A 26,582-nucleotide genomic window follows, 5' to 3' on the forward strand; every position below is an offset into this window, starting at 1 on the left:
ATTTTAAGCATGAAAATAACAGTTTTTCAACTGTTATCAAGCAGTTGTCTAAGTGTGGGGGTGTGATAACACTCTAGATTTACATATTTTTCTTTGTTAAAAATCATTTCTTAGATTTCTTTAGTTTTTAATTTCTTAGAATTAGGCTAGTTTTATGTTTTTTTCTTAATTCTTTAGTTTTATAAAATTCTAGTTAAAAATAGGTTTTTAGATGTAGTTTTTAGTTTTTGTTAATTAGTAGGAAAATAATTTTTGTTTAGAAAATCTTTAATAAAAATCTTTCTTTTTAATTGTTAGATTTTTTTTCTTTTCTTTAATTTGGTATTGTTTTTTTATGCAGAGTGGGCTGGTCATTTGAAATTGGGCTGCAGCCTTGGAATGATTGAAGCTGATTGGGCCTCTGAAATAGCACTGGGGCGCTTGTGAGGCTACAACATTTTGATAATTGATGTTGTGCATTTTGGAGGCTGGCAGATTTATTGAAAAGCAATTGGGCCACGATAATGCTTGGATGATTCAATTTGAAAGTGACCGCTGGTAGGATTGGGTTGAAGAGGACTAGCTGCAACTTAAGTGGAACGACGCCGTCTTGATGCGTCTTGGCAGCAGCTCAACTCGCACTCATGCTTCATTTGGAAAATGGGAAAAACAAGCTGGAGCATTTGAAGAAACAAACACCCATGAGCTAGGGCTTGGAGAGAATGCGAGAAAGAGAGAAGATGAAGTCACGACCATACTCTGCAAAGAAGCTGACCGTGGAGAAAGAAAGCTGACCGGAGCTGCCCATTATAGAGGATCGAATGGCTGGAAACACAAGCTCGAAGCAAATGAAGAGTGGCCGCTGGATCAAGAGCAGGAAGCGTCGTCAAGAAGGTTCCCTCTTATATTTTTTCTTTGCTTTTTCTTTTCGTTCTCCAACCCTATATAAAGGGGTTTTTCACCATGTAAATGGAGATATAGAGAACACTTCTTCATACACTTTAGACACTTTCAGTTTACAGTTCTAAGCTCTGTAGATTAGGGTTCTTTTCCGCTTTCTATAGAGTAGGTTTCGATTCTCTTTGCTTTTGGAATGCACAGTCGCGGTGGTGACAGCCCGTGGTGTCTTTGATTGCGAGTTTGTTCAGTACCTTTTCTTATACGCTCTTGTTAATAATACGTTCTTTCTTGATGTTCTATTTGTAAAGTGTTCTATGATTCTGTTATTTTGATTTTTGTGTGTTCTTGTGTTTCTTGTTTTACATTGAAAATGATTTGGATTCTGTCACTCTGCATTCTATAATTTCTTTTGGAATTATACGACCCCAAGGTGGGCGTAAATGAACGAGATGTCTTCTCGAGACAGAAAGGAGTTCAATCAATGAAAAAATATTTTCATTCATGTTGTTTTAGTTGTTGTTAATTAGTGTGAGTTAGGAATAGGCTCAATTGTGTTTCATTTGCTGATTTGGCTAAAAATCATTAAAATTGAATTGAATATGTTTTGTTTTGGGAAATCAATTGATTGTTATTCATTTTAAGTTCAATACTAGAACTTGAGACCCCAAGGTGGGCAATTTATGAACAGGATGTCTGTCTTTATAATAATAAGTCAATTGATATGCCAATTCAAGCAAATTTAGTTCAGTTTTGTGACTTTTATCCAACAACTTTGTCCTGATTAGTAGTTTAGGTTATGTTCTGTTCGTAATGATTAGATTTGGTTCTGATTCATGAGTTATTCACTCGATTCTTTGCTTTTAATCATTAGTTTTAGGTTTCTTATTGAATTTTCTTTACTGTAGATTTTACAATTCTATTTGCAACATTTACTTTCTTTACTATTCATATTCATTTGGCTTTTAGGATTTTTGTTTAGCTTTTAAATTTCCAATTTGAGTTGCTTGTTTACAGTTTTAGTTCTAGGTAATTTTATTTGCATGTAATTATCATAGTAGTTTAATTTCTGTTTCTGTTTAGGTAGTTTAGAGTTCCGTTTTCATTTCTTTTCCCCACCTTGCTTTAGTAGTTATTAGTAGTAAATAATTACAAGAATTAACTTTACACTCTGAAGCTTAATCATAGTTGAGTCCTTGGATTGATCCTTGGTTATCCCTTTACTACATTAGTGGGGAAACTGAGTTTGTTGGCTTTGATGCGACTAAAAGCGAGTTTAACAGTGGCCTTATTCTTTTATATTCACTTTTTCTTCCTCTTGGATCAAACTCAAATCTGCAATAAACATCAAATATATTTTCAATTAATATCAATCCAAGAAAGAACTTTTCTATAAAAACAAGGAAATAAGGACTTCTAATATTTTGTTTTGTAGTCTTTGTAAATTTTAGAAGTCGAAATTCACTTTTGTCTTGAGTTATTTCTTTCCTTAAATATAAGAATAACTCAAGATATGAATTGTCATATTTTGAAAAGGTTTGCATGGAATATGAGATGACAATTTGTTTGAAAGAGAAGTTAAAAATTGAAAAATAATCAATTATTGGAAAAGAAGTAAAGATTTGGAAACCTTCCCTTTTAGGTTCCATGGTCTTTGAAAGAATAGGATTTGTCATCAGTAACAATTTCTCCTTTTCTTTCTTCTCTCTTTCTTGCCTTTCTCTCTTTTCTTCTTCTTTTCTCTCTTCTTCTATTCTTTCATCTTCTTCTTCTTCCTTTTCTTCTTCTCTTCTTCTTCTCTCTTCTTCTCTTCTTAATTCCTCTCTTCTTCTCTCTTCTCTTTTCTCTATTTCTTCTCTCTCTCTTCTCTTCTTCTTTCTTTTCTTTTCTCTCAATCTCTCTTTCTCTTTTCTTATCCTTGATCTCTTTAAGTCTTGCCCCAAATTCTAATTCTCTACGAAGAAACTCATGATCATTTAAACGCTCAAGAAATAATTTTCCATCATCAATGCAATCCCTAATTACTTCTAGGTTTCTTTTAATGCTTGAAGGCGCAAAATTTCTTCTCATGCAAGCTTTTAAATCTTGCCAATCACGTATGGATGACTTTCTACCTTTCCTAACATGATATTGTCTTTCATTCCACCACTCTCTTGCATGCACTTCTAACTTAGAGAGATATATACTAAGAACATAATATTCACTCTCTTCATAAAACCAAGGATTTATTTTATCAATTTCTTTTTCCCAAGCTAGGTATGTTAATGCACCTATGTCTTTACCAAAGGATGGAAGATTCCTAGCTTGTTTAAACATTTCATCAACATTATCTAACCTAGAAGACCTATATGAACTATAAGAAGACATCTTTGTTTTTTTAAAAGTTTTCTTAATCTAAAGGGTTCAAAAGTTTCACTTAGACAAGTCCCAGGTAAGAGAGGTGAGCTAAAGAGCTGCTTAAATACCAAGTCTTGCCTTGCCAGAAATGTCTTAGGCTACTAACTAATTACCCCTTAAACTAAAAGCACCTTTAGAAACAAAGTACACAACTCAAACAATCACAAACAATTAAGCACAATTAAAAGACTAAACTCTCGGACTCTAATGTGAAAAGAGTTAGAGTTTAATCCCTTTTAGCCTAATCACCCCTAAACGTGAACACAAAATCAAACAAACAAAACACTTAAGAAATCAGCGGACTCTAATGACCCCTACGAGATACACAAATCAAGTCAATATTAAAGTTTATTCCTATGGTGAAGCTTGTAGCTTTGGCTAACAAGACACATTCAACTGTCTAGCTATGCTAAAAAAAATCAAAGCAATCAAGAAATGTTGCCAAGAGTTGGAAAGAGCACCAAGGACTCTTCCAAAGAACTTGAACTTTATAAAAGGCCCTTTTACAAAACAAAAGCTAAAGCTAATAGTGGGCTAACACAAGCCTATTACAAACAATTTGAACAAATCAAATACAAAAACAAACTATGCTACGATCTTGGTCCACTTCTTTCGGCTTTGGTGCTCAACTTTGGCTTCTGCTATCAATTCTCTTGGTCTCTCCTGATCAGTTTCCTACAAAGGCAAATGCACAGATCTTCAATCAAAATTTCCTTAGCTAAAATAGATTACACAAGGTGATGTGTATATATATGGCAGTAAGCACTTCCCTTTTCTTGGTCTTGTGCCCTTGATGCAGTTACAAAGAAAATGTCTTCTGCTCTCTAGGAATAAACTGCAAGAAAATCACACCCAATTCAGCAAATCACAACATCCAACAAATTGCAAGCTATAACACAAACTGTTTAAACAAACAGAAGCAATATAGCTAAGCAACTTCCCTAATTAATGTTATTTCTAGTTGTTGGTTTTAGTGAACTTTGTTGTAGGTTCTTCCTTGTGCTCAACTAATCAGCAAATTCATTCTTCACTTGTAGACATCCTACACTACATTCTTGTAACTGATGCACTAGCTATATGACACCAATTAAATCAGATTTGCACAGCTACACCAAAAACAGTAGATATACCACATGATACAATGCAGGGAAAATGAAGAATAAATTGATTCACAATTATATGACCAGTATAACCTGTATAGCAAATCAGTGAGTTAAACTGGTCAGAATCAATGGACCAAACTGGTGACAACAAGACAACCAAGGAAACAAAAACACGATGGACGAGCGTCCAAGGAAATGACGAAGGTGCGTGTCGCGAGCTCCTTCGAAGCTTCCTCCAGAGATAAACGTAGCGGAAAGTAAACGAAGCTCTAGATTGAGAGCTGACTCGAAGGAAAACTACTAAACTATGAACAGACTCAAGAAAACCCTAAGATCCAAGGATTAAACGGTGGAGATGAAGGAAAACAGAAAAGGTTGAGGAAACCCTAGCGAAAGCCATAGATTGAAGAACTGTTCGGTGAAGATGAGGTTTCATGGCCGAAAAGGATGAAGGGAGGGAGAAGACGAGGTAGAATGTGGCTTACAATCGGTGAAAATGGGGGGAAACGACAGATCTGAGGATGGAGAATGGATGAAGACGAGGAAGAGCTCTTACGGAAGAAGAATCTCTTTCTGATTCGCGAGAGAAAACGCGACTGATATGGAATGAAGGAGCTGACGCGTGCCTACTGAGGCGCGCCACACAGAGGAAGTGGATTGGTGTAGAAGCGACGTCGTGGAGGAGAGAAATATGTGGAGCACCGTGGGAATGAAGGAAAATTAAAATGGAGAGAGTGTGCAAGGAAGGTGGCTAGAGGGAGTCTTTGGACTTTCTAGCATGTGACTTTCAAGAGAGAATGATTTCTGATTTCAGAAAATTCAATTCTCATTAAGCTCAAAAGTGTAAATACAAGAGAGGAGCTGGGTATTTATAGTAATCCATGCTCCTTAAGAGCTAAGCTATAAAAGGTAAAAAGAAAAACAAAAGGAGGACTACGTCAAATAGGATTCCATCAAAGCGTTCTGTCATTTCCTTAGAATTTTTTTCGAATCAATGGTGTTCGTATTTTGATACGATAGTGTGTTGAGTCTCTACGGAGACTGAGGTTTGAGTGTCACCCTTTCCTCGTGCGCGAGGACTAGAGAGGGTTGAATGTCTCACCCAATGACTTCGGCTCGTGTGAGTATAGTGCTCGGTGGGTGCGCCTAACCGAAGCTTTTTCTCGTAATTCCTTGAGGAGTCGGGGAGATAGGTCTGAAGTTGTGATGGAAGACGACTCGAATCGCCCTGTTTTGCGAAACAGGTTTGGTACGACAAAATTCAAGGAAACAACAAAAGCTCGTGTAAATGATTGGGTCGTGAGTTTAATATTGTGATGTATTGTAATATTGTGACTTTGATAGTCTGAGTGGTGATGATCTAAGTTATGAGTTGAATATTATGTTGTATTGTAAGGTTATGACTAGGATAATCTAAGTTATGATATTTTGATATTGAAATTATATGCTATGTTAGGTTATTTGTTACTCACCCTTTTCTTTTGTGGTTGTGGTTCCACCTACGACGATCGTACTTGTACGAGAGTAGATGGCGTTGCAGATGAGGCAGAGATGAAGTAACACGACGAGAGTTATGGGAAATACTATGATGGAAGACCATCTAAGACACACATTGGACCTCTTACTAGAGCCATGGCAAAGAGGATTCAAGAGGAAGAAGGATTACCTACCATTTTGCTTTTATGGAAGGTAATTTACATTGATTCTTTTTCCCATAATTAAAAGCACATTTTTCCTTGCTTTGTAGGATTAATAAAAACAGCTGCTAACATAAAGACTTGGGGGAAAAGCTTGTTGCCCAAGCTATCAAACAAAGGTGTGTTACATGTGTGCTGCTGGCCAAAACCACCAAAATAGAATTTGGCACTTTCCAACTTGCTGCCCAAAAAGAAGATGATTCTGGAAGAGGTAGTAAATCAAGAGGTATGATAGGGTTAAATCCATAAACAACCTCAAAAGGAGAAAGATTAGTAGTTTTGTGGACTACTCTATTATAAGCAAATTCAATGTGAGGTAGATGTTCATCCCAAGATTTGTTATTTCCTCTTAATATTACCCTTAATAATGTAGATAAAGATCTATTTACTACTTCAGTTTGCCCATCAGTTTGTGGGTGACATGTAGTAGAAAATAAAAGTTTAGTTCCAAGCTTTTCCCATAAAGTTTTCCAAAAATGGCTTAGAAACTTCACATCTCTATCAGACACTATAGTTTTGGGTAAGCCATGTGATAAGTTGTCGTTGAAGCTATCAAATTAGTACTACTTTTCAAGGCAACTTCAGTATTGCCAAGTAGTATCCAAGAAAGTAGATAGGGCTAAAGTAACCCTAAGTCGTCTCCCAACGAACACGGAATTGCTTTTGAATATCTAACTCTTATGCTATGCAATGCTTATGAATAAAAATGATGTTTGGAGAATGTTTAAAGAACAAATAATAAACTTAAAAACAATTATGATTAAATAGGCTAATTCCACTGCTTTTCCAAGATAGATTCGTCATCGGTTATTCACGGATAATTGTTCAATTGATTATTGTTTAAGTTTCAAATTAATTAAAGTACATTCTCAATTAATTTGAGGGCGATCATGCATTTAACCAAAGTAAATTCTCTATCAAATGCAAAACCTTTCTAGATTATTCACAATAAATTCAATCAAAGTACATTCTCAATCAAATTCTATTGTGTTTAATCATGTCTATTCTTAAATCTCCTAACCAAGTTAAAAGTTAATCAATCAAAGTAAATTCTCAATTGATTATAGTTGAAATTATTACTACCAACCAAAGTACATTCTCAATTGATAGTAAAAACCATTTAATCATATGAAAGTTCCTAAATTAAATCAAAGTAGATTCTCAATTTAAACCTAGAAACCCTAAAACTCATATAATCAATATGCATGTAGATTCAAACATATTATGATGCAAAAATCTTTGCTTTTAACAAGATAGAGAGATGAAAGACATAGAGAGAACAACTTAAATCTATAATCAAAGTAAACAATTGCATTAACTGAACATAACCTCAGAATCCGTCTTGGAATTACAGCAGAATAGCCCTAGATGCTTAGCTCTCCATGAATGGAGTTGAATACAAGATGAAAGAAAAGTGAGAGGAGTATGAGAGAATGAATGAAGTGAAGTCCCCTTTTCTGCCTTCCTTGGGTCTCTTTATATAGGCTTGATTGGGCTTGGACTTTGAATAGTTTGTTGATAAGATATTTTTTGTTGATATATTATATCTTTCAAATATTCATTAGATTAAATTAGTTTTAAAGAATATTTGATAGATATTAACTTAATTATCTTATATCCTATATCTTCCAAATAACTAAAAGATTTAGATAATGATAAAATTATTTGGAAGATATTTTCTGTTGATATTCCAAAATTAAATTCAACAACTGAATTTTATCTTTTAGATTTTCTGACTTTTCAAAATTGCATAAATACCCTGAAATTTCCTCTATCTGCACTTTTGCCCCTTCTGAATTTTCCAAATAAAATCTGATTTTGGGACTTCAATTGCCATTTGGACCAATAAAACTTATATTCTCAGCTACACAAATAATCATTAGAACATCCAAGAATAATTTATGCACTAAAACTCACTTTTTACATCTCTTTATTTCCCAAAACCCAACAATTCCAATCATCACAAATTCACTTAAAATCAACCATTTAAGCACAATTATCCCATCAAAAATTTGAATTTTAAAGCATAAATGTGGGCATAAATATGCACTCATCACCATGCAATCTCACTATTTCTTTAAAGAAGAGTCTAGAGATATAGCTAGCATCATCTACTTTGTGGCAGGGTATAAAATGAGCCATTTTACTAAAACGATCTACTACCACAAATATAGATCATACCCCCTTTGAGTTCTTGGCAATCCTAAGACAAAGTCCATACTTATGTCCTCCCAAGGGGTATTAGCTATAGGAAGAGGTGTATAGAATCCATGAGGCATAATTTTGGACTTGGCTTGTAAAAAGGCTATACATTTAGAACAATGGCTTTGAACATCTATTATCATGTGTGGCCAATAAAATTTACTTTTCAAAATGTTTAGAGTTTTGTCAACTCCATGATGACCCATGAGTCCTCCTCCATGACTCTCTTTGATAAGAAGTTTTCTAATGGATCCTTGGGGTATACAAAGTTTTCCTTTATTAAAAAGATACCCCTTAGAAAGATAGAATCCATCAAAAGGATTCTTAAGACATGATGAATAAGTGGATGCAAATGTTTCATCATTTTCATATAACTCTTTTATGTCATCAAATCCTAATATTTGGGATCCTAGGGTTATTAATAATGCATGTCTTTTAGATAAAGCATCCGCAACAACATTAGTACTCCCCTTTTTGTGTTTGATGACATAGGGAAATTGCTCAAGGTATTCCACCTACTTTGCATGTCTTTTGTTTAGCTTTGCTTGCCCTTTAATGTACTTGAGAGATTCATGGTCAGTGTGTATTATGAATTCTCTAGTTACCAAGTAATGCTCCCAAGTTTTTAAAGCTCTAATGAGGGCATACAACTCTTTGTCATAGGTAGGATAGTTCAAGGTAGACCCCCTAAGTTTTTCACTAAAGTAAGCTACGGGATGTCCTCCTTGTATTAAAACAGCCCCTATACCTACCCCAGATGCATCACATTCTAGTTCAAAGGCTTTGGAAAAATTAGGAAAAACTAGAATAGGTGCATGAGTTAACTTGTGTTTCAAAGTCTCAAAAGACAACTCTTGCTTATCACCCCAAAGAAAAGGCATATCTTTCTTGACTAGCTCATTTAAAGGAGCAGCTATGGTGGAGAAGTCTTTCACAAATCTTCTATAAAAACTTGCTAACCCGTGAAAACTTCTCACTTCTCCTACATTTTTAGGGGTTGGCCATTCTTGTATAGCCTTGATCTTCTCTGGATCAACATGTAAAACTTCTTTTCCAACTTTGAAACCAAGGAAAATCACACTTTCTTGACAAAAAGTACATTTGCCAAAGTTGGCAAAGAGATTATGTTCTCTAACAAGAAGCAAGACTTCTTTGACATGGTTAAGGTGCTCTTGAAGACTTTGACTATAAATTAAGATGTCATCAAAATAGACCACTACAAATCTTCCTATGCATTCCCTAAGGACATGATTCATTAATCTCATGAATGTACTTGGAGCATTGGTCAAGCCAAAGGGCATGACTAACCATTCATACAAACCAAACTTGGTCTTAAAAGCAGTTTTCCATTTATCTCCTTCATGAATTCTTATTTGATGGTATCCGCTTTTGAGATCAATTTTGGTGAAAAGATTTGCTCCATGTAATTCATCCAGCATATCATCTAGCCTAGGAATGGGGTGCCTATACTTGACAGTTATGTTGTTGATGGCCCTACAATCTGTACACATTCTCCAAGTTCCATCCTTTTTAGGGACCAACAACACAGGCACAACACAAGGACTTAGACTCTTTTGGATCCATCCTTTGTTCAATAATTCATTAACTTGTTTCTCTATTTCTTTTGTTTCCATGGGGTTGGTTCTATAGGCTAGCCTATTGGGTAGGCTTGCCCCAGGCACCAAATCTATTTGATGTTCTATTCCCCTCAAAGGTGGTAATCCACTTGGTACCTCTTTGGGAAATACATCATCAAATTCCTTTAAAAGTTTTTGCAACCCCTTTGGTAGAGAACCAAGTTCATGAGTGATTGAAACAAATGCCTCTGTGCAATAGAGAAGAAAATGAGGTTGTCCAAGAAAAAGATTTTTAGAAATGTTCAAAGTTTGAGGTTGGACAACTTCTTTATTTGAGGCATGAATTATGGTCTTCTCCTTTCTTTCTTTCCTACTTTTCTTTTCTCCATCCAACTTCTTTTTAAGAGTTATTTGGTCCTCTCTTACTTGTAAAGGTGTAAGAGGACACAAAATAATTTTCTTTCCCTTATGTTGAATGGTGATTTTGTTGGTGACTCCATCATGTAGAGCTTGCTTATCATATTGCCAAGGTCTTCCAAGTAATATGTGCCCAGCTTCCATTAGTACTATATCACAAACAATTTGATCTTCATATTTGCCAATGGAAATGGGTACTCTTACTTGTTCTTTAACTACTATTCCATCATCCTCTTTGATCCATTGAAGTTTGTAAGGTTTAGGATGAGGAGTAGTGGTTAAGCCAAGCTTCTCTACCATTCTAGAACTACAACAGTTGCAACAAGAGCCATTATCCACAATCATTGAACATGTTTTTTCCAAAACTTTGCATCTTGTATGGAATAGGTTCTCTCTTTGTGACTGTTCTAATTCTACACGTTTGCTTTCCAGGAGTCTCCTTACCATAAGTAAATCACCATCACAAGGTAAAGTTTCTTCTTCTTAAGAAGTGGATGTTTCAGACTCACTATATGAAGAACCCTCACTTTCACTCTCATGCTCAAGAATGTAAGTTGACCTTCTATTGCGGCACTCAGATGCATAGTGCCCTTTTTCCCCACATCTAAAGCACTTAGTCTCCTTACTTTTATGATCTCTTGAAGGTTCTTTGACTTTTTCTTTCCCCCCCTCTCTCTCTCTCTAAATTCTTCATACCTTAGCTTGGTTAGACTACCCTCCCTCTTGTACTCTTTCTTATGGTTGGAACTATGAGGGTAATCTTTCTTTGTGGAGCTTTTCCTCTTGAGTTGTTGCTCCACCCTCACACAAAGTTGGACTAACTCATTGAGATCATTGTAGGGTATAAGTTCAACCCTATCTCTTATGTCATAGTTGAGTCCACTTTGGAACCTAGCAATTGTTATCCTTGGTTCTTCTCTTATCCCAGCTCTCAACATGAGCAACTCCATTTTTTGCCTATACTCTTCAACACTCATGTTCCTTTGTTGGAGTTTATGGAGCTTATCCATTAACTCCCTATCATAGTAGGTTGGTACATGTCTTCTTCTCAAGGCAGTTCTCAGCTCATTCCAATACCTGATGGGAGGTAAGTGTCTTAGCCTATGATCCATGACCAAGGCTGTCCACCAAATTAAGGCATAGCCTTGAAAACTTAGAGAAGCCATGGTGACTCTCTTTTCATCATCTATTTGGTGGCACTCAAACAATTGCTCAACTTTCATTTCCCATTCTAGGTATTCTTCCACATCATTCTTTCCATGAAAGGAAGGAAGATAAATTTTTGGTTCTCTTGGATGGTGCTCTCTAACTCTATGATGTCTTCTAGGAGGCATTTGGTAGAGGTCATCATTGTGATGACTACTATATTGCTCAAGCTCACTAGGAGAAGATGATGATTCTTCTCTTCTCCTATAGGAAGATCTCTCTTTCTTTTTGTCTTGATTAATCAAAAGTTGACTAATCATGTCTTTGAGCTCACTAATCTTTCTATCCCTTTGTTCAAATTTTTGCTCAAATTCCTCCCTTAAAGAACTCTCACTATGGGGTTTCAAACTTCCTTGCACACTTGATTGACTCATTCTTGTCAAAGGAAAAGGTTTTCACAAAGTTTTCAAAATATTTGACAAGTAATGAGTGAAAAGATTTTCACAAGCTTTCTTTGTTTTTGGTGAAAAATTTCTAAAGAGATTCTAGAGGCAAAAGATGTTTCTAAGTAGCTCCCAGGAAGAAGAGGTGAGTCACAAATGGACAAGCTTAGAAACCAAGTTCTTCCTTAGCCAGAGTTTCCTTAGAGTTACCTTTTACCTTAGTTTCTAAGTAGAAATTCTTCAAATTCTTTTCAAATGTTATGAAATGAACCTAAAACCAAAGAAAGATTGACTAAATGCTATGCAATCCTATATACCACGGAAACTTAAAAAAAAAAACAAAAAGATTAAGCAAGAAATTAAAGAAAGCAATAAAGAAGCAAGAATGTAAATGCTAGACGGCCCTAAGTGAAAGTGCAAGTGACACTTGGAGCCCCTTGACACACTTCCACACTAAGAAAACGAAAATTAGACTATTACAATGTTCAATTGTGAGCTTGGAATTGCTTCAAGAGCATTTTTCCAAGTCACTTGGCTCAAAAACAGCAAAGAAAAAAAATACAATTTGAACAGCAAATTCCGTGATATTTGGTGTAAATAAACTTGAAATGAGGCCTAGAAGTAATGTGAGCTTTGTCTTCTTGCTGCTGCAAAAAGCTACTCAAAATGAAGGTGTGAGTTGCGTTTTTTACAGGTTTGAAATGCTGCTGTAACAGAGTTTTTCAGCTGCTGGACAGTGGTGTTTGGGATGCTGTTGAATCTTCCTTCTTGCTCCACTTTCAATTCTTAAACCACTTCCTAGAAGGCTACCAAAGTAGGAGTAGGTCTTTGGTGCTGGATGCCCTAAACAGCTTGCACACACTCCAAAACTCATTAGAAATCACACCACAGAGATTAAAAATATGCACCAAATTTATGCACACTGCACCAGTATAGGCTGCTGTATTGAACACTTTAGATGCCAAAAATAGACACAAACAATTGGAACAACACACAAATGAAAGTAGGTACACAAGAGGAACTTACCAAAGGCACTAGAATGGATGAAGAAAGCAAGAAAAATACAAGCACAGTTCAAAAATTATTCCAAATGCAAACTGTTTGATAATTTTCAGAAGTGTTTGATAAAATGCCCCAATGAATTTCAGATTTAGTGGTTTGGATTTTTCAGGGCATGTAATCTGGATTGGTTGGTTCTAACAACTTTTTAACACTTGATACTTCTTCTTTTGATCATGTATTTTCATTTTTAAACATTGAACCAATTTTTTTCACAATCCAGCAATGAATTTTACACTAAAATTACCAAAATAGTGGCTGAAAAAACAGAAACTGCATTAGAAAAATGAACTAAAATGGTGGTTTTGGAACCCAAATTGAGTGGCAGTGATTCAGCAACTTTGATGAATGTTCAAAAAACTTTTCTTGGTGATATTAAACATGTTTAAACTCTTAAATAGCTGAAACAATGATTAATATTCAGAATCACTAATCCACTTCCATTTTTAACTCAAAAATGATGGTTTAAATATCTAATCTGCATATAAATTCAATTTTGACCAAATGAGCAGTATTAACAACTTTCAAACATCCATTTAGACTTGCTCAAGCTTTCCAAAAGCACAAAAACAGCAGGATTCAAAAATCACTCTTGCTATAGCCAAATTATGCAGCAAAAACCATCAAATAATCAACCAATTTTAGTTTTTCATGGATTCAAAAACTGAACAGCAAAGGAAATGACTCTAAGAAGTGTAAAAACACAGATCTAAGCTAGATTTAATATGCTTAGCATGACCAAACTCAGATTAGACCAATTCAAGTATATTAGCACGGTGAAAAGCTAGAAGTTCAAGCTGAAATGGTGAATGGTTAAGGATTTTGAGCAACCACACTATGCATATTGCATTTTAGTGCTTGTTTTGGTTTGCTATACCTTAAGACACATTCAACAACATCACACAATGTTGTACCAAGCTCCATAATAAAAAGAAAACCATTGAAACAGTTTGAGAAATTTAGCACCAGATTTAAATTATGTATCATAATTCACAATGGAAAACAAATCAGATTTGCATTTTGATGCTTCAGCTTGTATAACCCAGGCTAGATCAAGTCCTCATTTCTTTATTTGGTATATATACAACTTTTTTAGCACTTGATAAAACGAAATAATCCAGTAGAAAAGAAAATTGAACAGAGACAGAAATAATACTGTAACAATAAATTGCACAAGACTTAAAACAATACAGTGATGCAGAATGAAGGCAGCGAAATTCTGAAATAGATGCAGAGAATGGTATGGTTTCGGTGAAGAATGGAGTGGGTTAGAACCTCTCAGCTCAGAGGGCCTTCTACTTTGGAAGGAAGCTAGAGATAAGGAGAAAGAAAGTGAAGAATTGGGTTGACTCAAGAGTAAAGGTAAGCTGGAATTTCATTTCTGCAGCAATTAAACTAAGCTCAAAAGTGTCTACAAAAGGAAGAGGTCTCCTATTTATAGGAAGATAAGAGCCTCAAATCTGAAATGAAATTCAATCCAAAAGCAAATGAAAAAGGCTCCAATTTGCTTCAGCTTCAAACATGCCTCATTCCAACTCAGCAGCACACGTGAAACAACACCAATTCTGAATTCTTATTCCAACTCATCAGCACACGTGAAACAACACCAATTCTGAATTCTTATTCCAACTCATCAGCACACGTGAAAGTTGGGCTAGCTAGTTTATGAGCTTTTTGATAGCTTTGGCAGCAAGCTTCTCCCTCCAAGTCTCTTTTTTCATGAGCTCAAATGCTACGCTGGCAGCTGCTCCCTCCAATTTTATTAATCCTACAAAGCAAAGAAAAAAAATGTGCTTTTAATTATGGGAAGAAGGATTAATGTAAATTACCTTCCATAGAAGCAAAATGGTAGGTGATCCTTCTTCCTCTTGAATCCTCTTTGCCATGGCTCTAGTAAGAGGTCCAATGTGTGTCTTAGATGGTCTTCCATCACCAGAGCTTTTGTTGATTGAATGTTATTGCTTTGGAAGCATGATTGATTTTGCCTAAGTTTCCATGATTAAACGTCTTGCTTGTTTGTTACTGATAACAGTTGAAAAACTGTTATTTTCATGCTTAAAATTGATATTAAAAGCAACCTTTAACACTCAGAAACTAGCTTGAAATCATGCTTTTGGTTATATTTTCAGAAATAAGAGAGCTGGACAGGTTTATGCTTGATTTCAGTGTTTTATGCATGTTTTAAGGTGAATTTAGTGAAAGAAGTTAAGAAGGATAGAAATGGAATCAGAAAAGACATCAAAAAGTACAAAAGGAGAAGTCGAAATTACCGCTCAGGCAATCACGGTGGATCCGCTGAGGGGTGAAAAAGCCGCTGAGGGGAAGAAAACAACTCACGCACTTACCGCTGAGCGACACTATTTTGGGCTTGGGCCTAATTTTCTGTATATTTTAGAATAATATATAAGCTTTAGGATGTCCTAGGGTTTGTATCTTTGGGAGAGACGAAGCAAACACTCTCTTTTCCACCCTTTGAAGGAAGATCTTTGATGCTCAGGCTACCTCCTCATCTTTCTAGGGTTCTATCTTTCATTCTTTCATTATTGTTCATCTAGTTTCACCATGAATATGGTGAACTAAACCTTGTATTGTTGTTGGGGAATCAATGTAGTCTTGTGAAACTCTCATATATGGAATTTGTTTTAACATCATATTTTTAAGACTTATGCTTTCTTTCATCATTAGTTAGGGTTTTTCCTCTTTGCTTAAAGCTTGCTTTGTTTAAATCATTCATTGCCATGATTATTGATTTTGTCGATATGGGAACGTACGGGGAAATCTAGATCCGGGGAATTTCTCCCAATAGCATATTGGTTGCCGTTAAGCTTCTGCACTTAAGAATTAATTACTTGGAATGCTAGGAATTGTATGAACTCGTAATTAAGGATAGGCCTTCTTGCAAGGTGATTTAGAGAGTGGCATTAACATTGATGAAAAGAATGATGAATTCCTAAAGTATATGAGAGTGGATAAGATGAAATTGATAACCCCAACAACATACTCATCCATCTAATTCATTGAAGTGTTTGTATTATGCTTTTCCATTGATCAAATTCATGCATACATATTTAATTACTGTCTTTTGCATTTAAACCTACAATCAATTTGTTCTTAAGTCTTAAATAATCAACAAATCATATAACTAACTAGGTCGTGAGTCCTTTGGAAGAACGATACTTGGTCTTACCGAGTTTTATTACTTGATACGATTTGGTCACACTTGCCGATTGTTAAACAAGTTTGTGGCGCCGTTTTTTGGTGCTCATAAATTTGTCATCAGTTACACATGATCAAGGCCATGTTTTCTTCTCCCTTGTAAGCCATTGCCAATATGTGAACCCAACAAAGAACAATGTTTTTCTCTAACCTTTGAACCTTGAGCCTAAATTTGAAATTTGAAAAAACCCTTTTCGAAATCCTTGCCTTGAGTTGAGTAGAGTATGTTTATGTAGTAATGGAGAATGATTCAAGTTTGGGGTTGTGAGAAATCGGAAAGAACTCTGTGGAAATATTTAAAGAACATTAAGCAAAAGAAAAAGAAAAGTGAAGAAAAGAAGGAAAAGAAAAGGTTAAGCAATGCAACTAAAGTTGAGAATGAGTTCAAGATTGGTTTCTCACATAAAAAGGAGAAAAAGAGATTAATGTTGTATAATGAAGTAAATTGTTTCACTCTCTTAACTTAAGGAATTTTGTTGTCTAGAAAAACTAATTTTCTTTTTAGCCCGACCATGTTACAAGCATAGAAAAAGTCCTTGTGATGATAACTTGCTTGTGAGTATGTTTGATTTGTTTAAATGAAAGGCAAAGTTGATTCATGTGACATTGTGATGGTAGAGTGTAAGAGTGACACCTCACTACGTACCTTTGAGCTTGAGTTAAACACTATCCTGGGGTAAGGAATTGTTCCATGTACTTTATGATAACATTCTTGCTTGGTTGTCGATTATTCATGAGGTTTGTATCTCTTGTGTATGTCTTGATTATGTGAGCACCATATTTGGAGCTTGATTGGCTAAAGCATCATTATATCTTGACTAATCTTTCTATCATGAGGAGACATGAGTGATTTACTTGTCCTAGAGGAAAATGCTTTTTGATGTGCTTGACCATTCTAGTATGATTATTTTGTTTAAGCCAAGTTACATTTTGTTTAAGGACAAACAAAGTTTCTAGTTTAGGGTTGTGATAACGGTTGAATATACCGTTATCTGTGTTGCAATTTTGATACTAAATCAACCCTTTTTTACTTAAAAGTTTGCTTGAACTCATGTTTTTAATTTAGTTTTGTGAATAAGTGAGTAGAGGGTATAATTAATGATTTTATCACTAAATTCCCTTGATTTTGTTGGTTATTGGAATAATTTAAAAGAGGAATTAAAGTACCAAGGAGTTGGAATGCAGAAAAAGAGAAAAAGATGCAGTGCAAAAAAGCCACGCTGAAGTTGAGCGCCAGAAAGAGGCCTTAAGCGCCAGAAAGGGGCCCTGAGTGCCAGTTTCATGTATCGCTCAAAGTTTTGGTGCCCTTTTAGGGGCACTGAGCACCATTTTTCTTGCAAGCTCGCTTGAGCGCCCTAAGTAGCGGCGCTGAGCACTGACGACGTTGGCCCATGATCCAATTCAACTGTATATAAGGACTTGAACGTCCTAGAGGGAGTATTTTTTGACAGAAGAGACCCAAATTCAGATGTTTTTAATTCTCCGAAGGAAGAATTGGATGTGGAAGCTCTCCTTTTCAGTTTTTTGGGTTTATCTTTCATTCTCATTCCATTGTTCATCTAGTTTCTCCATGACAAGGGGGAACTAAATTTAATTTGTTGTTGGGGAAGATGTAACCTCTAAACTCTCATGTATTTGAGTTGATTCCAATTGATTTATGCTTCTTTCATTAATTGTTAAGGTTATTCTCCTTTTCTCTATGCTTGTTATGTTTAACTCAGTCATGGCATGATTATTGGTTTTCTTTGTTATGGACACATACGGAGAAACCTAGAATTGGGGAATTTCTCCCATGGGAACTATTGCCTAGACATAGGGATAGAACGCTTGGTTGTCCTAAGCTTCCGTTCGTAATGCAAAATTAATTATTAGGGAGAGAAGACATTGTAAACTTGTAATTAAGGATGGATTTTCTTCACCGAGATATCGGGTTTTAAGTACTTTAGAAAGTGACATTAACAATTAATAAAGAAGAAGAATTCATATATGCATGGGAGTGATTAGGTGAAATTTAAACCCCAAAACATCTTCATCTCATATTTTCAACATCATTCGCTTTTGCGTTTCTCTTCATTGATCAAAATTGCATTCATATTCAGTTTCTTGTTTTTGCATTTAAAACCCTAAATTGTTCTTCAAAGTCTTAATTTGTGGGGTAATCACATGACTGTCTAGTGTCGTGAGTCTATTGGGAAACGATACTTGGTCTTACCATTTATTATTACTTGATACGATTTGGTACACTTGCCGAGGTCTTAACAATATCATTGTTCAATTGATTATTGTTTAAGTTTAAAATTACTTAAATTACATTCTTAATTAATTTGAGGGCGATCATGCAGTTAACCAAAATAGATTCTCAATCAAATGCAAGACCTTTCTAGATTATTCACAATAAATTCAACCAAAGTACATTCTCAATCAAATTCTATTGTGTTTAACCATGTCTATTCTTAAATCTCCTAAGCAAATTAAAAGCTAATTAATCAAAGTAAATTCTCAATTAATTATAGTTGAAATTATTACCACCAATCAAAGTACTTCTCAATTGATAGCAAAAACTAGTTTAATCATATGAAAGTTCCTAAATTTGATCAAAGTAGATTCTCAACAAAACCTAGAAACCCTTGAACTCATACGATCAATATGCATGTAGATTCAAACACCAATGATGTAAAAATCATTGCTTTTAATATGATTGAGAGAGGAAAGACATAAAAAGAGAGCAACTCAAATCAATAATCAAAATAAACAATTGCATTAATTCAACTTAACCTCAAAATCCATAATGAAATTACAGTGGAATAGCCCTAGAAGTTAGCCCTCCATGGGTGGAGTTTGTTTTTTTTTTCCAATTGATTGAGAATGAAGAAGTGATTTGATGGGGGTAGGTAGTGTGCACGTGAATGTGACCTGCAAGCTGCTGGAAGAAAAGGGATTTGTTTTTGATTTATGAAAAGAGAAGCCAGTCATTTAAGAAGTAGTGGTGTGTTGAAACGGCATGAGAGAATGGTAGCAGCAAGGTGTCACGTTTGGTGCAGCACACGGTGCACTTTAATTGGATAAAAAATTGGTGCTGGATGTGTCAAGGGGCGTGCGCCAGCTGCCACACAAAAAGACATCTTTTATCACATTCATTTTTCCTGGGGAGAAGAGAAGCACAGTGGTGGTGATTCAATTCTCTTTCCATGTTGCTTTGAAGTGCTGCATATTTTTTTTACTTTTTGCTATTGAAAAGAGTGTTCATTCATTGTTGAAAAGAGAGCATGCTGTCACGGGGAGAAGAGACACACACGGCTGTAGTTTCATTTAATTTCCATTTGAAAAGCACATTTAATTTTCATTTTACTAGAAGCGGTGCACACACACTATTCCGTGAATTAATTGCACTTTAATGTGTCGTGCACTTTGGCATTTCGTTTATACCCAATGCATTTAAATTTGAATTGAAGTTTATTAGCTAAGTGTGTTTCTTTATTTACACTGCAATGAGCATTTTAATTATTAGCTAAACTTTGTTTCTTTTATTCCAGTGACTTTATGTTTCAATTGGTTAACATCTCTGTTTCTTTGAATTTTTATTCCAAGTTGTAATGTGCATTTCATTTTTAGTTTTAGTGTTGCATTTGAATAACACGCAAATTGTTTCTGGATATTTATCTGTCACAGTGCTCAGTTTAATATATTCATTAACTTTAATACTTTAAATAATATTCGGTTGTGTTTAATTTTCATTTTTAATGTAGTTCATTTCTAAGCACAAAAACACTTTCAAAACCCTCCCACTACGTGTTTGACCTAAGACTCGAACCACATTTGGTCCTTGAGAGACAACCTAGGAGTCACTTCCTAGCACTGTACTGCATTCTTTTATGCACAACTTTTGTGAGAGGTGCGACCCTCTCATCAATAAGCCATGAATATGAGTATTGCAAACGCGAACCATTGAAATTAATTTAAAACGTTCGTAGACATTAATAAAAACAAGACCTGTGTTGAATTAAATGAAAAGTCTAATGCAAAAGTGTCGGAACCGTAACAGCGTGTTGTTTTTCCCAAAGTAAATAAATCACTGCATGCCTTTTTAAAAGAAATGAAATGAAAATCCATCACCGCATCCTCCAAAGCTCTCATCCCTTTTCCGTGTCCTTCTTTTATCAAAAAGAATACCAACGTGGCAGCAGCAGCTTGGAGACTTTCTTCCATCCATCACCATGCTTCACTTCTTCCACTTATGAAAGCATTGTGCCACCTCCCTACCTAACGTGTTGCTGCATTTGCTCAAGCACATTCTCAATCACCGTGCCTTCTTCCAAAGCGTCACACCACTCTCCTCTCTCCCAAGATGTGACAATGCTAATTCCACAAAACAAAATGAAAAGGAAAACTTTGAAACACTCAATCACGTGCACCTTGCATTCAACGAAAAACACAAAAGCCAATGCTCATCATTCCAATCTCAATACAATAAAATAAAATCTGCTCTCCCTCTCCGCGTGCTTCCTAAACGTGACACAAGGTGCTTCTCCAAAGTTGGTCAGCGCATGTGCTTCCTGCTACCATTCTCCCAAGCCGAGACAACACACCACTTCTTCATTCCAAGCTAGCACCGTGTGCCTCCATGTGCCATGAATCAGCCCTTCATCTCTATGCTGGACGTGTTGTTCTCAACAATATTCAACCGCCCATTCGATTAGAACATCAATCAACAATGCAATAAAATAATGAAAATGCAATGAGGATTCAGCCAAAAACAAAAGTCAGCTCTTCATTCCATTCGTTCCCCATCCACAAAAGAAAGTGTTTTTCACCCCCAAACTCAAAAGACCGAGAGCGTAAGAAAATGTGTGTGGCCAGTGGCGGCTGGACAAGGGTCGTGTGTCACCTTTTTTAATAAGGGTAGGGTCCACACAAAAAATTAAAAACCCTAACCTAAAAGGCATATGTCCTACAAATGATATTTTTTTACAAAATTGCCCCTAAAAGGGTCCAAAACACCTAATTCTAATTAAGGGCTTCTAGAAAACGAAATTACAACTTTAATTAGAATCTAAATGACTAAATGTTGAGCCTTTGAGTGTGTCACTCCATATCCCAATGCTCCAGATGATGTTTCCACAACTTCCCTGCAACCAGAAATGCACTTAATCAGCTCAGAAAACCCAAATTAGCACAATTACGAATTTCCGACCAAATTAAGCAGAATTCGGAAAACGGGGAAATGACAGACAATTAAACACAATTCCCTGGTTTATTTAAGTGCAATAAACTAAATATAGTTCAAGAAATAATGACTCATCAGTCTTATACCTAGCGCTCGTAATAAGTGGCGCTCGGTCTTACACCTAGCGTCCGTACTAATTAGTGTTCGGTCTTATACCTAGCGCTCGTAATGAGTAGTGTTCGGTCATACACCGGACGCTCATACTTGTCTTTAATTATTAAGCTTGTTGAAATAGCGTTCGTCCAACTTCAGTAATATTTTCCTTTACCATGTTCGGTCATTTACTGGCATTGGATTTCCGTATGTGAACTATTCTAAATATAATTTCTTAACATCTTGATTAGTCTTTTTTTATTGGATCCGGCCTGAGCCCTCCATATTTGACTTATTCCTTAAGTATTGGTTTGAACTCAAGAGAGTTAGTTCATTCAACTGACTCACGTGGTAAATACCGTTCGTCACATATTGCACTAGTTTACTTAGTTCATTTCTTAAAACCAAAAGTAACTCTCTTAGTCTTATTCTGTTCTGAATGGGAAAATTGTCATTCTTATCATTCGTCCTCGTTCTAAAGGGGTCTGAAATTTCGGTATTTTATACTCTTAGAGCAAATGATGAATTTAAACGTATTGGAAATTAAAGAGAAAATTGAGAAAAGTGATAGTGAAAGATGGAAACGAGATTCAGTATGAATAAAATTATGTGAAGTTGAACGAGCGTTCCGAGGAGGAACGACTCATGTATTGAATATTTGAAATTTGTAAAGTATGACTGTGGGCATGCTAATGCTGGTAGTTCATCCTGATGTTCCGTGAGTACTCGTCCTCACGTAGAGGAGGGTAGGTCATGTGTGGGAACGGCAGGAGGTCCTAGTCCTTAGGGGTACTTTGAATAGGGCTAACCTCGGGTGACAACTGTTGAGGGTATCCCAGTTACTACATCACCCGGGTGCAAGAACGCCTGTAGCTACACAGATTCATACAGTCCGGACGGTCCGTCTAGTGATAGCTTTCATATAGTTATATGTGTTGAACTACTCTTTTGTTGTTGGAATGTTTAATTTTTATGTTGATGTATGAATTAAATTATATAAGCTTACCCTGTGTTTTCTTGTGTTGTCTCGTACTTGTACGTCCGTCTTGTCATTGCAATGATCATCCGTGTGGATGTGAGCAGAAGGAGAAGCATTGTTGGAAGACGTGATTGAAGAGGAGAATCTGGTGGACGTTGAAGTTAAGGCCGAACCTTAGGTCGTTCGGTAGTATTAGATGTTAGTTGTTTTGTAAGCGATCGTTCGGTATTTGGTTTTGTAAAACCGTTCGATCCTGACTCTTTCTTATTTCTGTAATATTGTAAATTAACTCTGTACTTAACGCAGTTCGGTTTTTGAATGTTGGTATTAGTGTAAGACTACACTGATTGATTATGAAATGTAATTAATTCTATTATATGGTTATTACTGTATTTTTGGGATGTTACATCAAGCATAAGAGAAGAACCAATGTATTTACATAGTAAACTAAAAGTATGTTGCTCTTCTAGAGCATACATCATTCTAAGCATGGGAAAAGCAGAAAAAAAAAATTTGACTGTACCATACTCGAGAAAACTGAACTGTGGAAGAATCGAAGAAACAAGAAGCATCCTCTAACCCATTAAAAAAAATGACATGAGTAGCGAAAGTTGGGTGAAAAATGGATAATTGAATCCCCGAGCTAATGACGAGAATAATAAAACCTGAGCCAAAGCCATATCATCTGAAGCATGCAATAAGTGAATAATGACAGAGGCGCCAGTACTCTTTGTAGGGCATGGACGTCCATGGCGTTGGTGAAGGTTGAAGGGTGCCCCGCATAGATGGTATTTGTAACATCCCAAAAATACAGTAAACACCATATAGTAGAATTAATTACATTTAATGATAAACCAAATCAGTCTTAATTAAACAAGAGCACGGTTTTGGCCGAACGGCCTTACATAGCTTCCTAACTAGAATTGAACCATAAGAGAGACTATTCAAGACCGAACGGTTTACAAAATTAACACCGAACGGTCATTAAAAAACTTAAAGACAAAAGGCGGACGAACGACCACCTAACCAAAATAAACAACTACAAGCCGAACGTCCTATTGCTCAGTCTTCACCTCGACTTCTACTAAGTTTTCTTCCTCTAAAATTTGCTCTTCCAACGCCTCTTCCAGCAGTGCGTCTCCTTCTGCTCACATCCACACGGATGATCATTGCAAAGACAAGGACGGACGTACAAACGAGACAACACAAGGAAAAACACAGGGTAAGCTTATGTAATTTAATTCAAGTAATAACAAACATTTCATTATGCAAGCACAGTCAAATACATTCCAATAAACAGTTTAATCAACACCCTGATACTAGACCGACTGTTCGGACTGTATGAATTCCGTGTAGCTACGACGTTCGTGCACCCGGGTGATGTAGTAACTGGAATTCTCATCAGCTGCCACCCGAGGTTAGTCCGTTCCGTCCAAAGTACTCCTAAGGACTAGGACCTCCTGCCGTTCCCACACATAACGTACCCCCTCTACATGAGGACGAGTACTCACGGAACATCAGGATGAATCGTCAGCCAAGCTTTGTCCACATTCATACTTTACCAATTTCAATATCAACCAAGAGTCGTTCCTCCCCGGAACGCTCGTTCAACTTCACCTCATTTCATTCCTAACATTCTCAGTTCCATCTTTCATTATCACTAGTCTCATATTCATCTCATAAACTTTTCATCCTTTATAATCTTTCACTTTAGTGTCCTTTTCATAATTATTTCTAAGAACATAAAAATACCAAACGATCCGCCCCTTCATAACGAGGACGAACGACAGGAACGAGGCAAGGAAACTCCCTCGTCTTAGAACCGAATACTATCGAAAGGGTTACTGAATTCTTTAGAAAGGAATCAAGTACACATATGCAATATGTGACGAACTTCTTCTACAACTTGAATCAGTTAAATGAACTGACTCTCGTGAACTCCAATCAAAACTCAAAGAGTATATAGAACTGGGGACTCTTGGTCCAAGACAATAAGGTGGACCTATTAGGACGTCAAAGTACTAAACTTAGAATAATTCATATACAGAAATCTCATGTCAGTAAATGACCGAACAAGGAAAGGAAGGTTCTTCTGAAATTGGACTAACGCTACTTTTCATCAAGATAGGTTATATAATGAAACGGGTACGAGCGCTTGGTGTAAGACCGAATACTACTCAGTACGAGCGCTAGGTGTAAGACCGAACACTACTTAGTACGAGCGCTAGGTGTAAGACCGAGCACTACTTAGTACGAGCGCTAGGTATAATATAGAGCACTACTTAAAATTTAGAATAAAAGATTTATAAATAAGATATCATAGGAATGGTATTTAGAAACAACTACCTATACAATTATATATATATATATATATATATATATATATATATATATATATATATATATATATAGGTACCGAATTTAGGTTTTCTACTCGATACTCAGATTCAACTACGCTTGACCGATCGTTCAAGCACAGCGTTACGATAAAGAGGCGTTCGTCCTCAACTAGAATTCTTTCCAAATAAAAGAATTCCATTTCAACTATATCCAACAGGAGAACCGAACGGTCGATGACCGTCCAGTAACGAACGTATTTTATCATAGTATAACCTCTTATACAGAATCATTTATTTCAAATCAGTTTTTCTCAACTTATACTCTCATAACTTCAGAACTTTATAAAATTTCTATCAAGATCAACATTCATACCTCATACTTCACATATCAAACAGGTTTCATATATTTCATGCATCATAACCTAACTCAGCCATATATCATTTCAGCTCATCAAGTAAACGAACGTTCAATTATTCAAACCATAATAATCATCATGCATTAACATCATCAAATCAACGAACGTCAACAGTTCTACAGCACAGTTCAAATTAAATTAAATAAGCTTCCCTTACCTCTTGAAGTGAACGAACTTGCTTCAGACTAAAACTCAATTCGCAGAAATACGATTTCTTCTACCCACAACGCTCAAAGAAACTCTTCAAACTAAACAAATTATAGAAAACCAAGATTGGTTCAAATAAGGTGACCGCGTGCAACCAAAGCTTGGCTTGCATGCTCATATGAACGAACAGCTAGAGACGAGAAACTTACCAGTTTCAGACCGCGGAAAGGATCGGTTCAAACTGAAGCTTATACCACCGGGAACACTTCTACGGTTTCTGAAATGTGATCGGAGAAAAAAATGGTAAGCTTTGGTAGAGAGAAGGGAGGGTTTTTTAGAGAGAAGAAGGAGAAATGGAAAGTCAGATTTTGGAATGGAGAAGGTGCATGCAGAAGAGTGACGCGGATTTCAGAAAATTCAGTTTTATGTGAAAAAACGAACGTCCGTTCTCCTGCTGACACCTGCATCCCACTAACTGATTTTCGGATCCTCGTTTATTGACACCTGGTGTCCGCTCGGAGGGTTTCTAGTGCGCTTTAATGAGATCCGACAAGTGGGGTTTGGGTGGGTTTTCCGAGATCTGACATAAGGGTTTTTGGGTGTTTAATTACGGGGTCTAACATTCCCCCTAACTACAAAAATTTTTGTCCACGAAAATTAAAACTTACCCGGAAATAAGTGAGGGTTCAAGTCCTTCATGGCATCCTCCACTTCCCATGTAGAGTCACCCGTCTTATCGTCCCACACCACTTTCACCAATTTGATGGCTTTCCTTTTGTAGTACTTGGTGCGGATGTCTTCAATGCGAACTGGCTTCATCTCAAGCGTTCGGTCTTGACGAAGACGTACGTCCTCCAACTCCAGTATATGAGAGGGGTCGGCTATATACTTCCGGAGTTGAGAAACGTGGAAGACTGAATGGAGGTTGGACAATTGAGGAGGCAGTGATAGCTCGTACGCCACTGGTCTGATCTTCCTTAGAATTTGGTAAGGTCCGACGAACTTGGGGGATAGTTTCTTTGGTCGCATGGCTCTGCCTACTCCCGTGGTAGGACTTCTGCCTGCTCCTCGACGTCTTCATCCTTTCTTGGATTAATTTCACCTTCTCGGTCGTCTGTTGGATGAGCTCAGGTCCGGTCAACACTTTCTCTCCTTCTTGAAACCAACACAACGGCGTGCGACACTTCCTTCCGTAGAGGGCTTCAAAGGGAGCCATTCCAATGCTGGACTGGAAATTGTTGTTGTAGGTGA

General features: G+C 36.3%; 1 protein-coding gene across 1 annotated transcript; it reads right to left on the reverse strand.

Moving 5' to 3' along the window:
- Positions 1-4,365: 4,365 nt before the first annotated feature.
- Positions 4,366-26,360, reverse strand: LOC148203515 (uncharacterized). The gene is made up of 2 exons (XM_088107629.1): positions 26,000-26,360; positions 4,366-4,466 (listed from the first exon to the last, which is right to left on the reverse strand). Exons 1-2 carry the CDS (start codon positions 26,358-26,360, stop codon positions 4,366-4,368), a joined length of 462 nt encoding a protein of 153 aa, XP_087963755.1.
- Between the last annotated feature and the right edge of the window lie 222 nt (positions 26,361-26,582).

Source organism: Vigna umbellata, chromosome 2 (genome assembly GCF_029865625.1).
Source record: "Vigna umbellata cultivar VRB3 chromosome 2, Vumbellata_1.0, whole genome shotgun sequence".
In the NCBI taxonomy this organism is placed as follows: domain Eukaryota; kingdom Viridiplantae; phylum Streptophyta; class Magnoliopsida; order Fabales; family Fabaceae; genus Vigna; species Vigna umbellata.

Excerpts from the sequence above, each read along its gene's own strand:
- LOC148203515 (XM_088107629.1), bottom strand. The coding sequence starts at position 26,360 with ATGCGACCAAAGAAACTATCCCCCAAGTTCGTCGGACCTTACCAAATT. Across the intron at positions 4,467-25,999 it reads GAACCCTCACTTATTTCCGG|GTTATACTGGTCATATAATT; the intron begins GTAAGTTTTAAT and ends TTTGCTATACAG.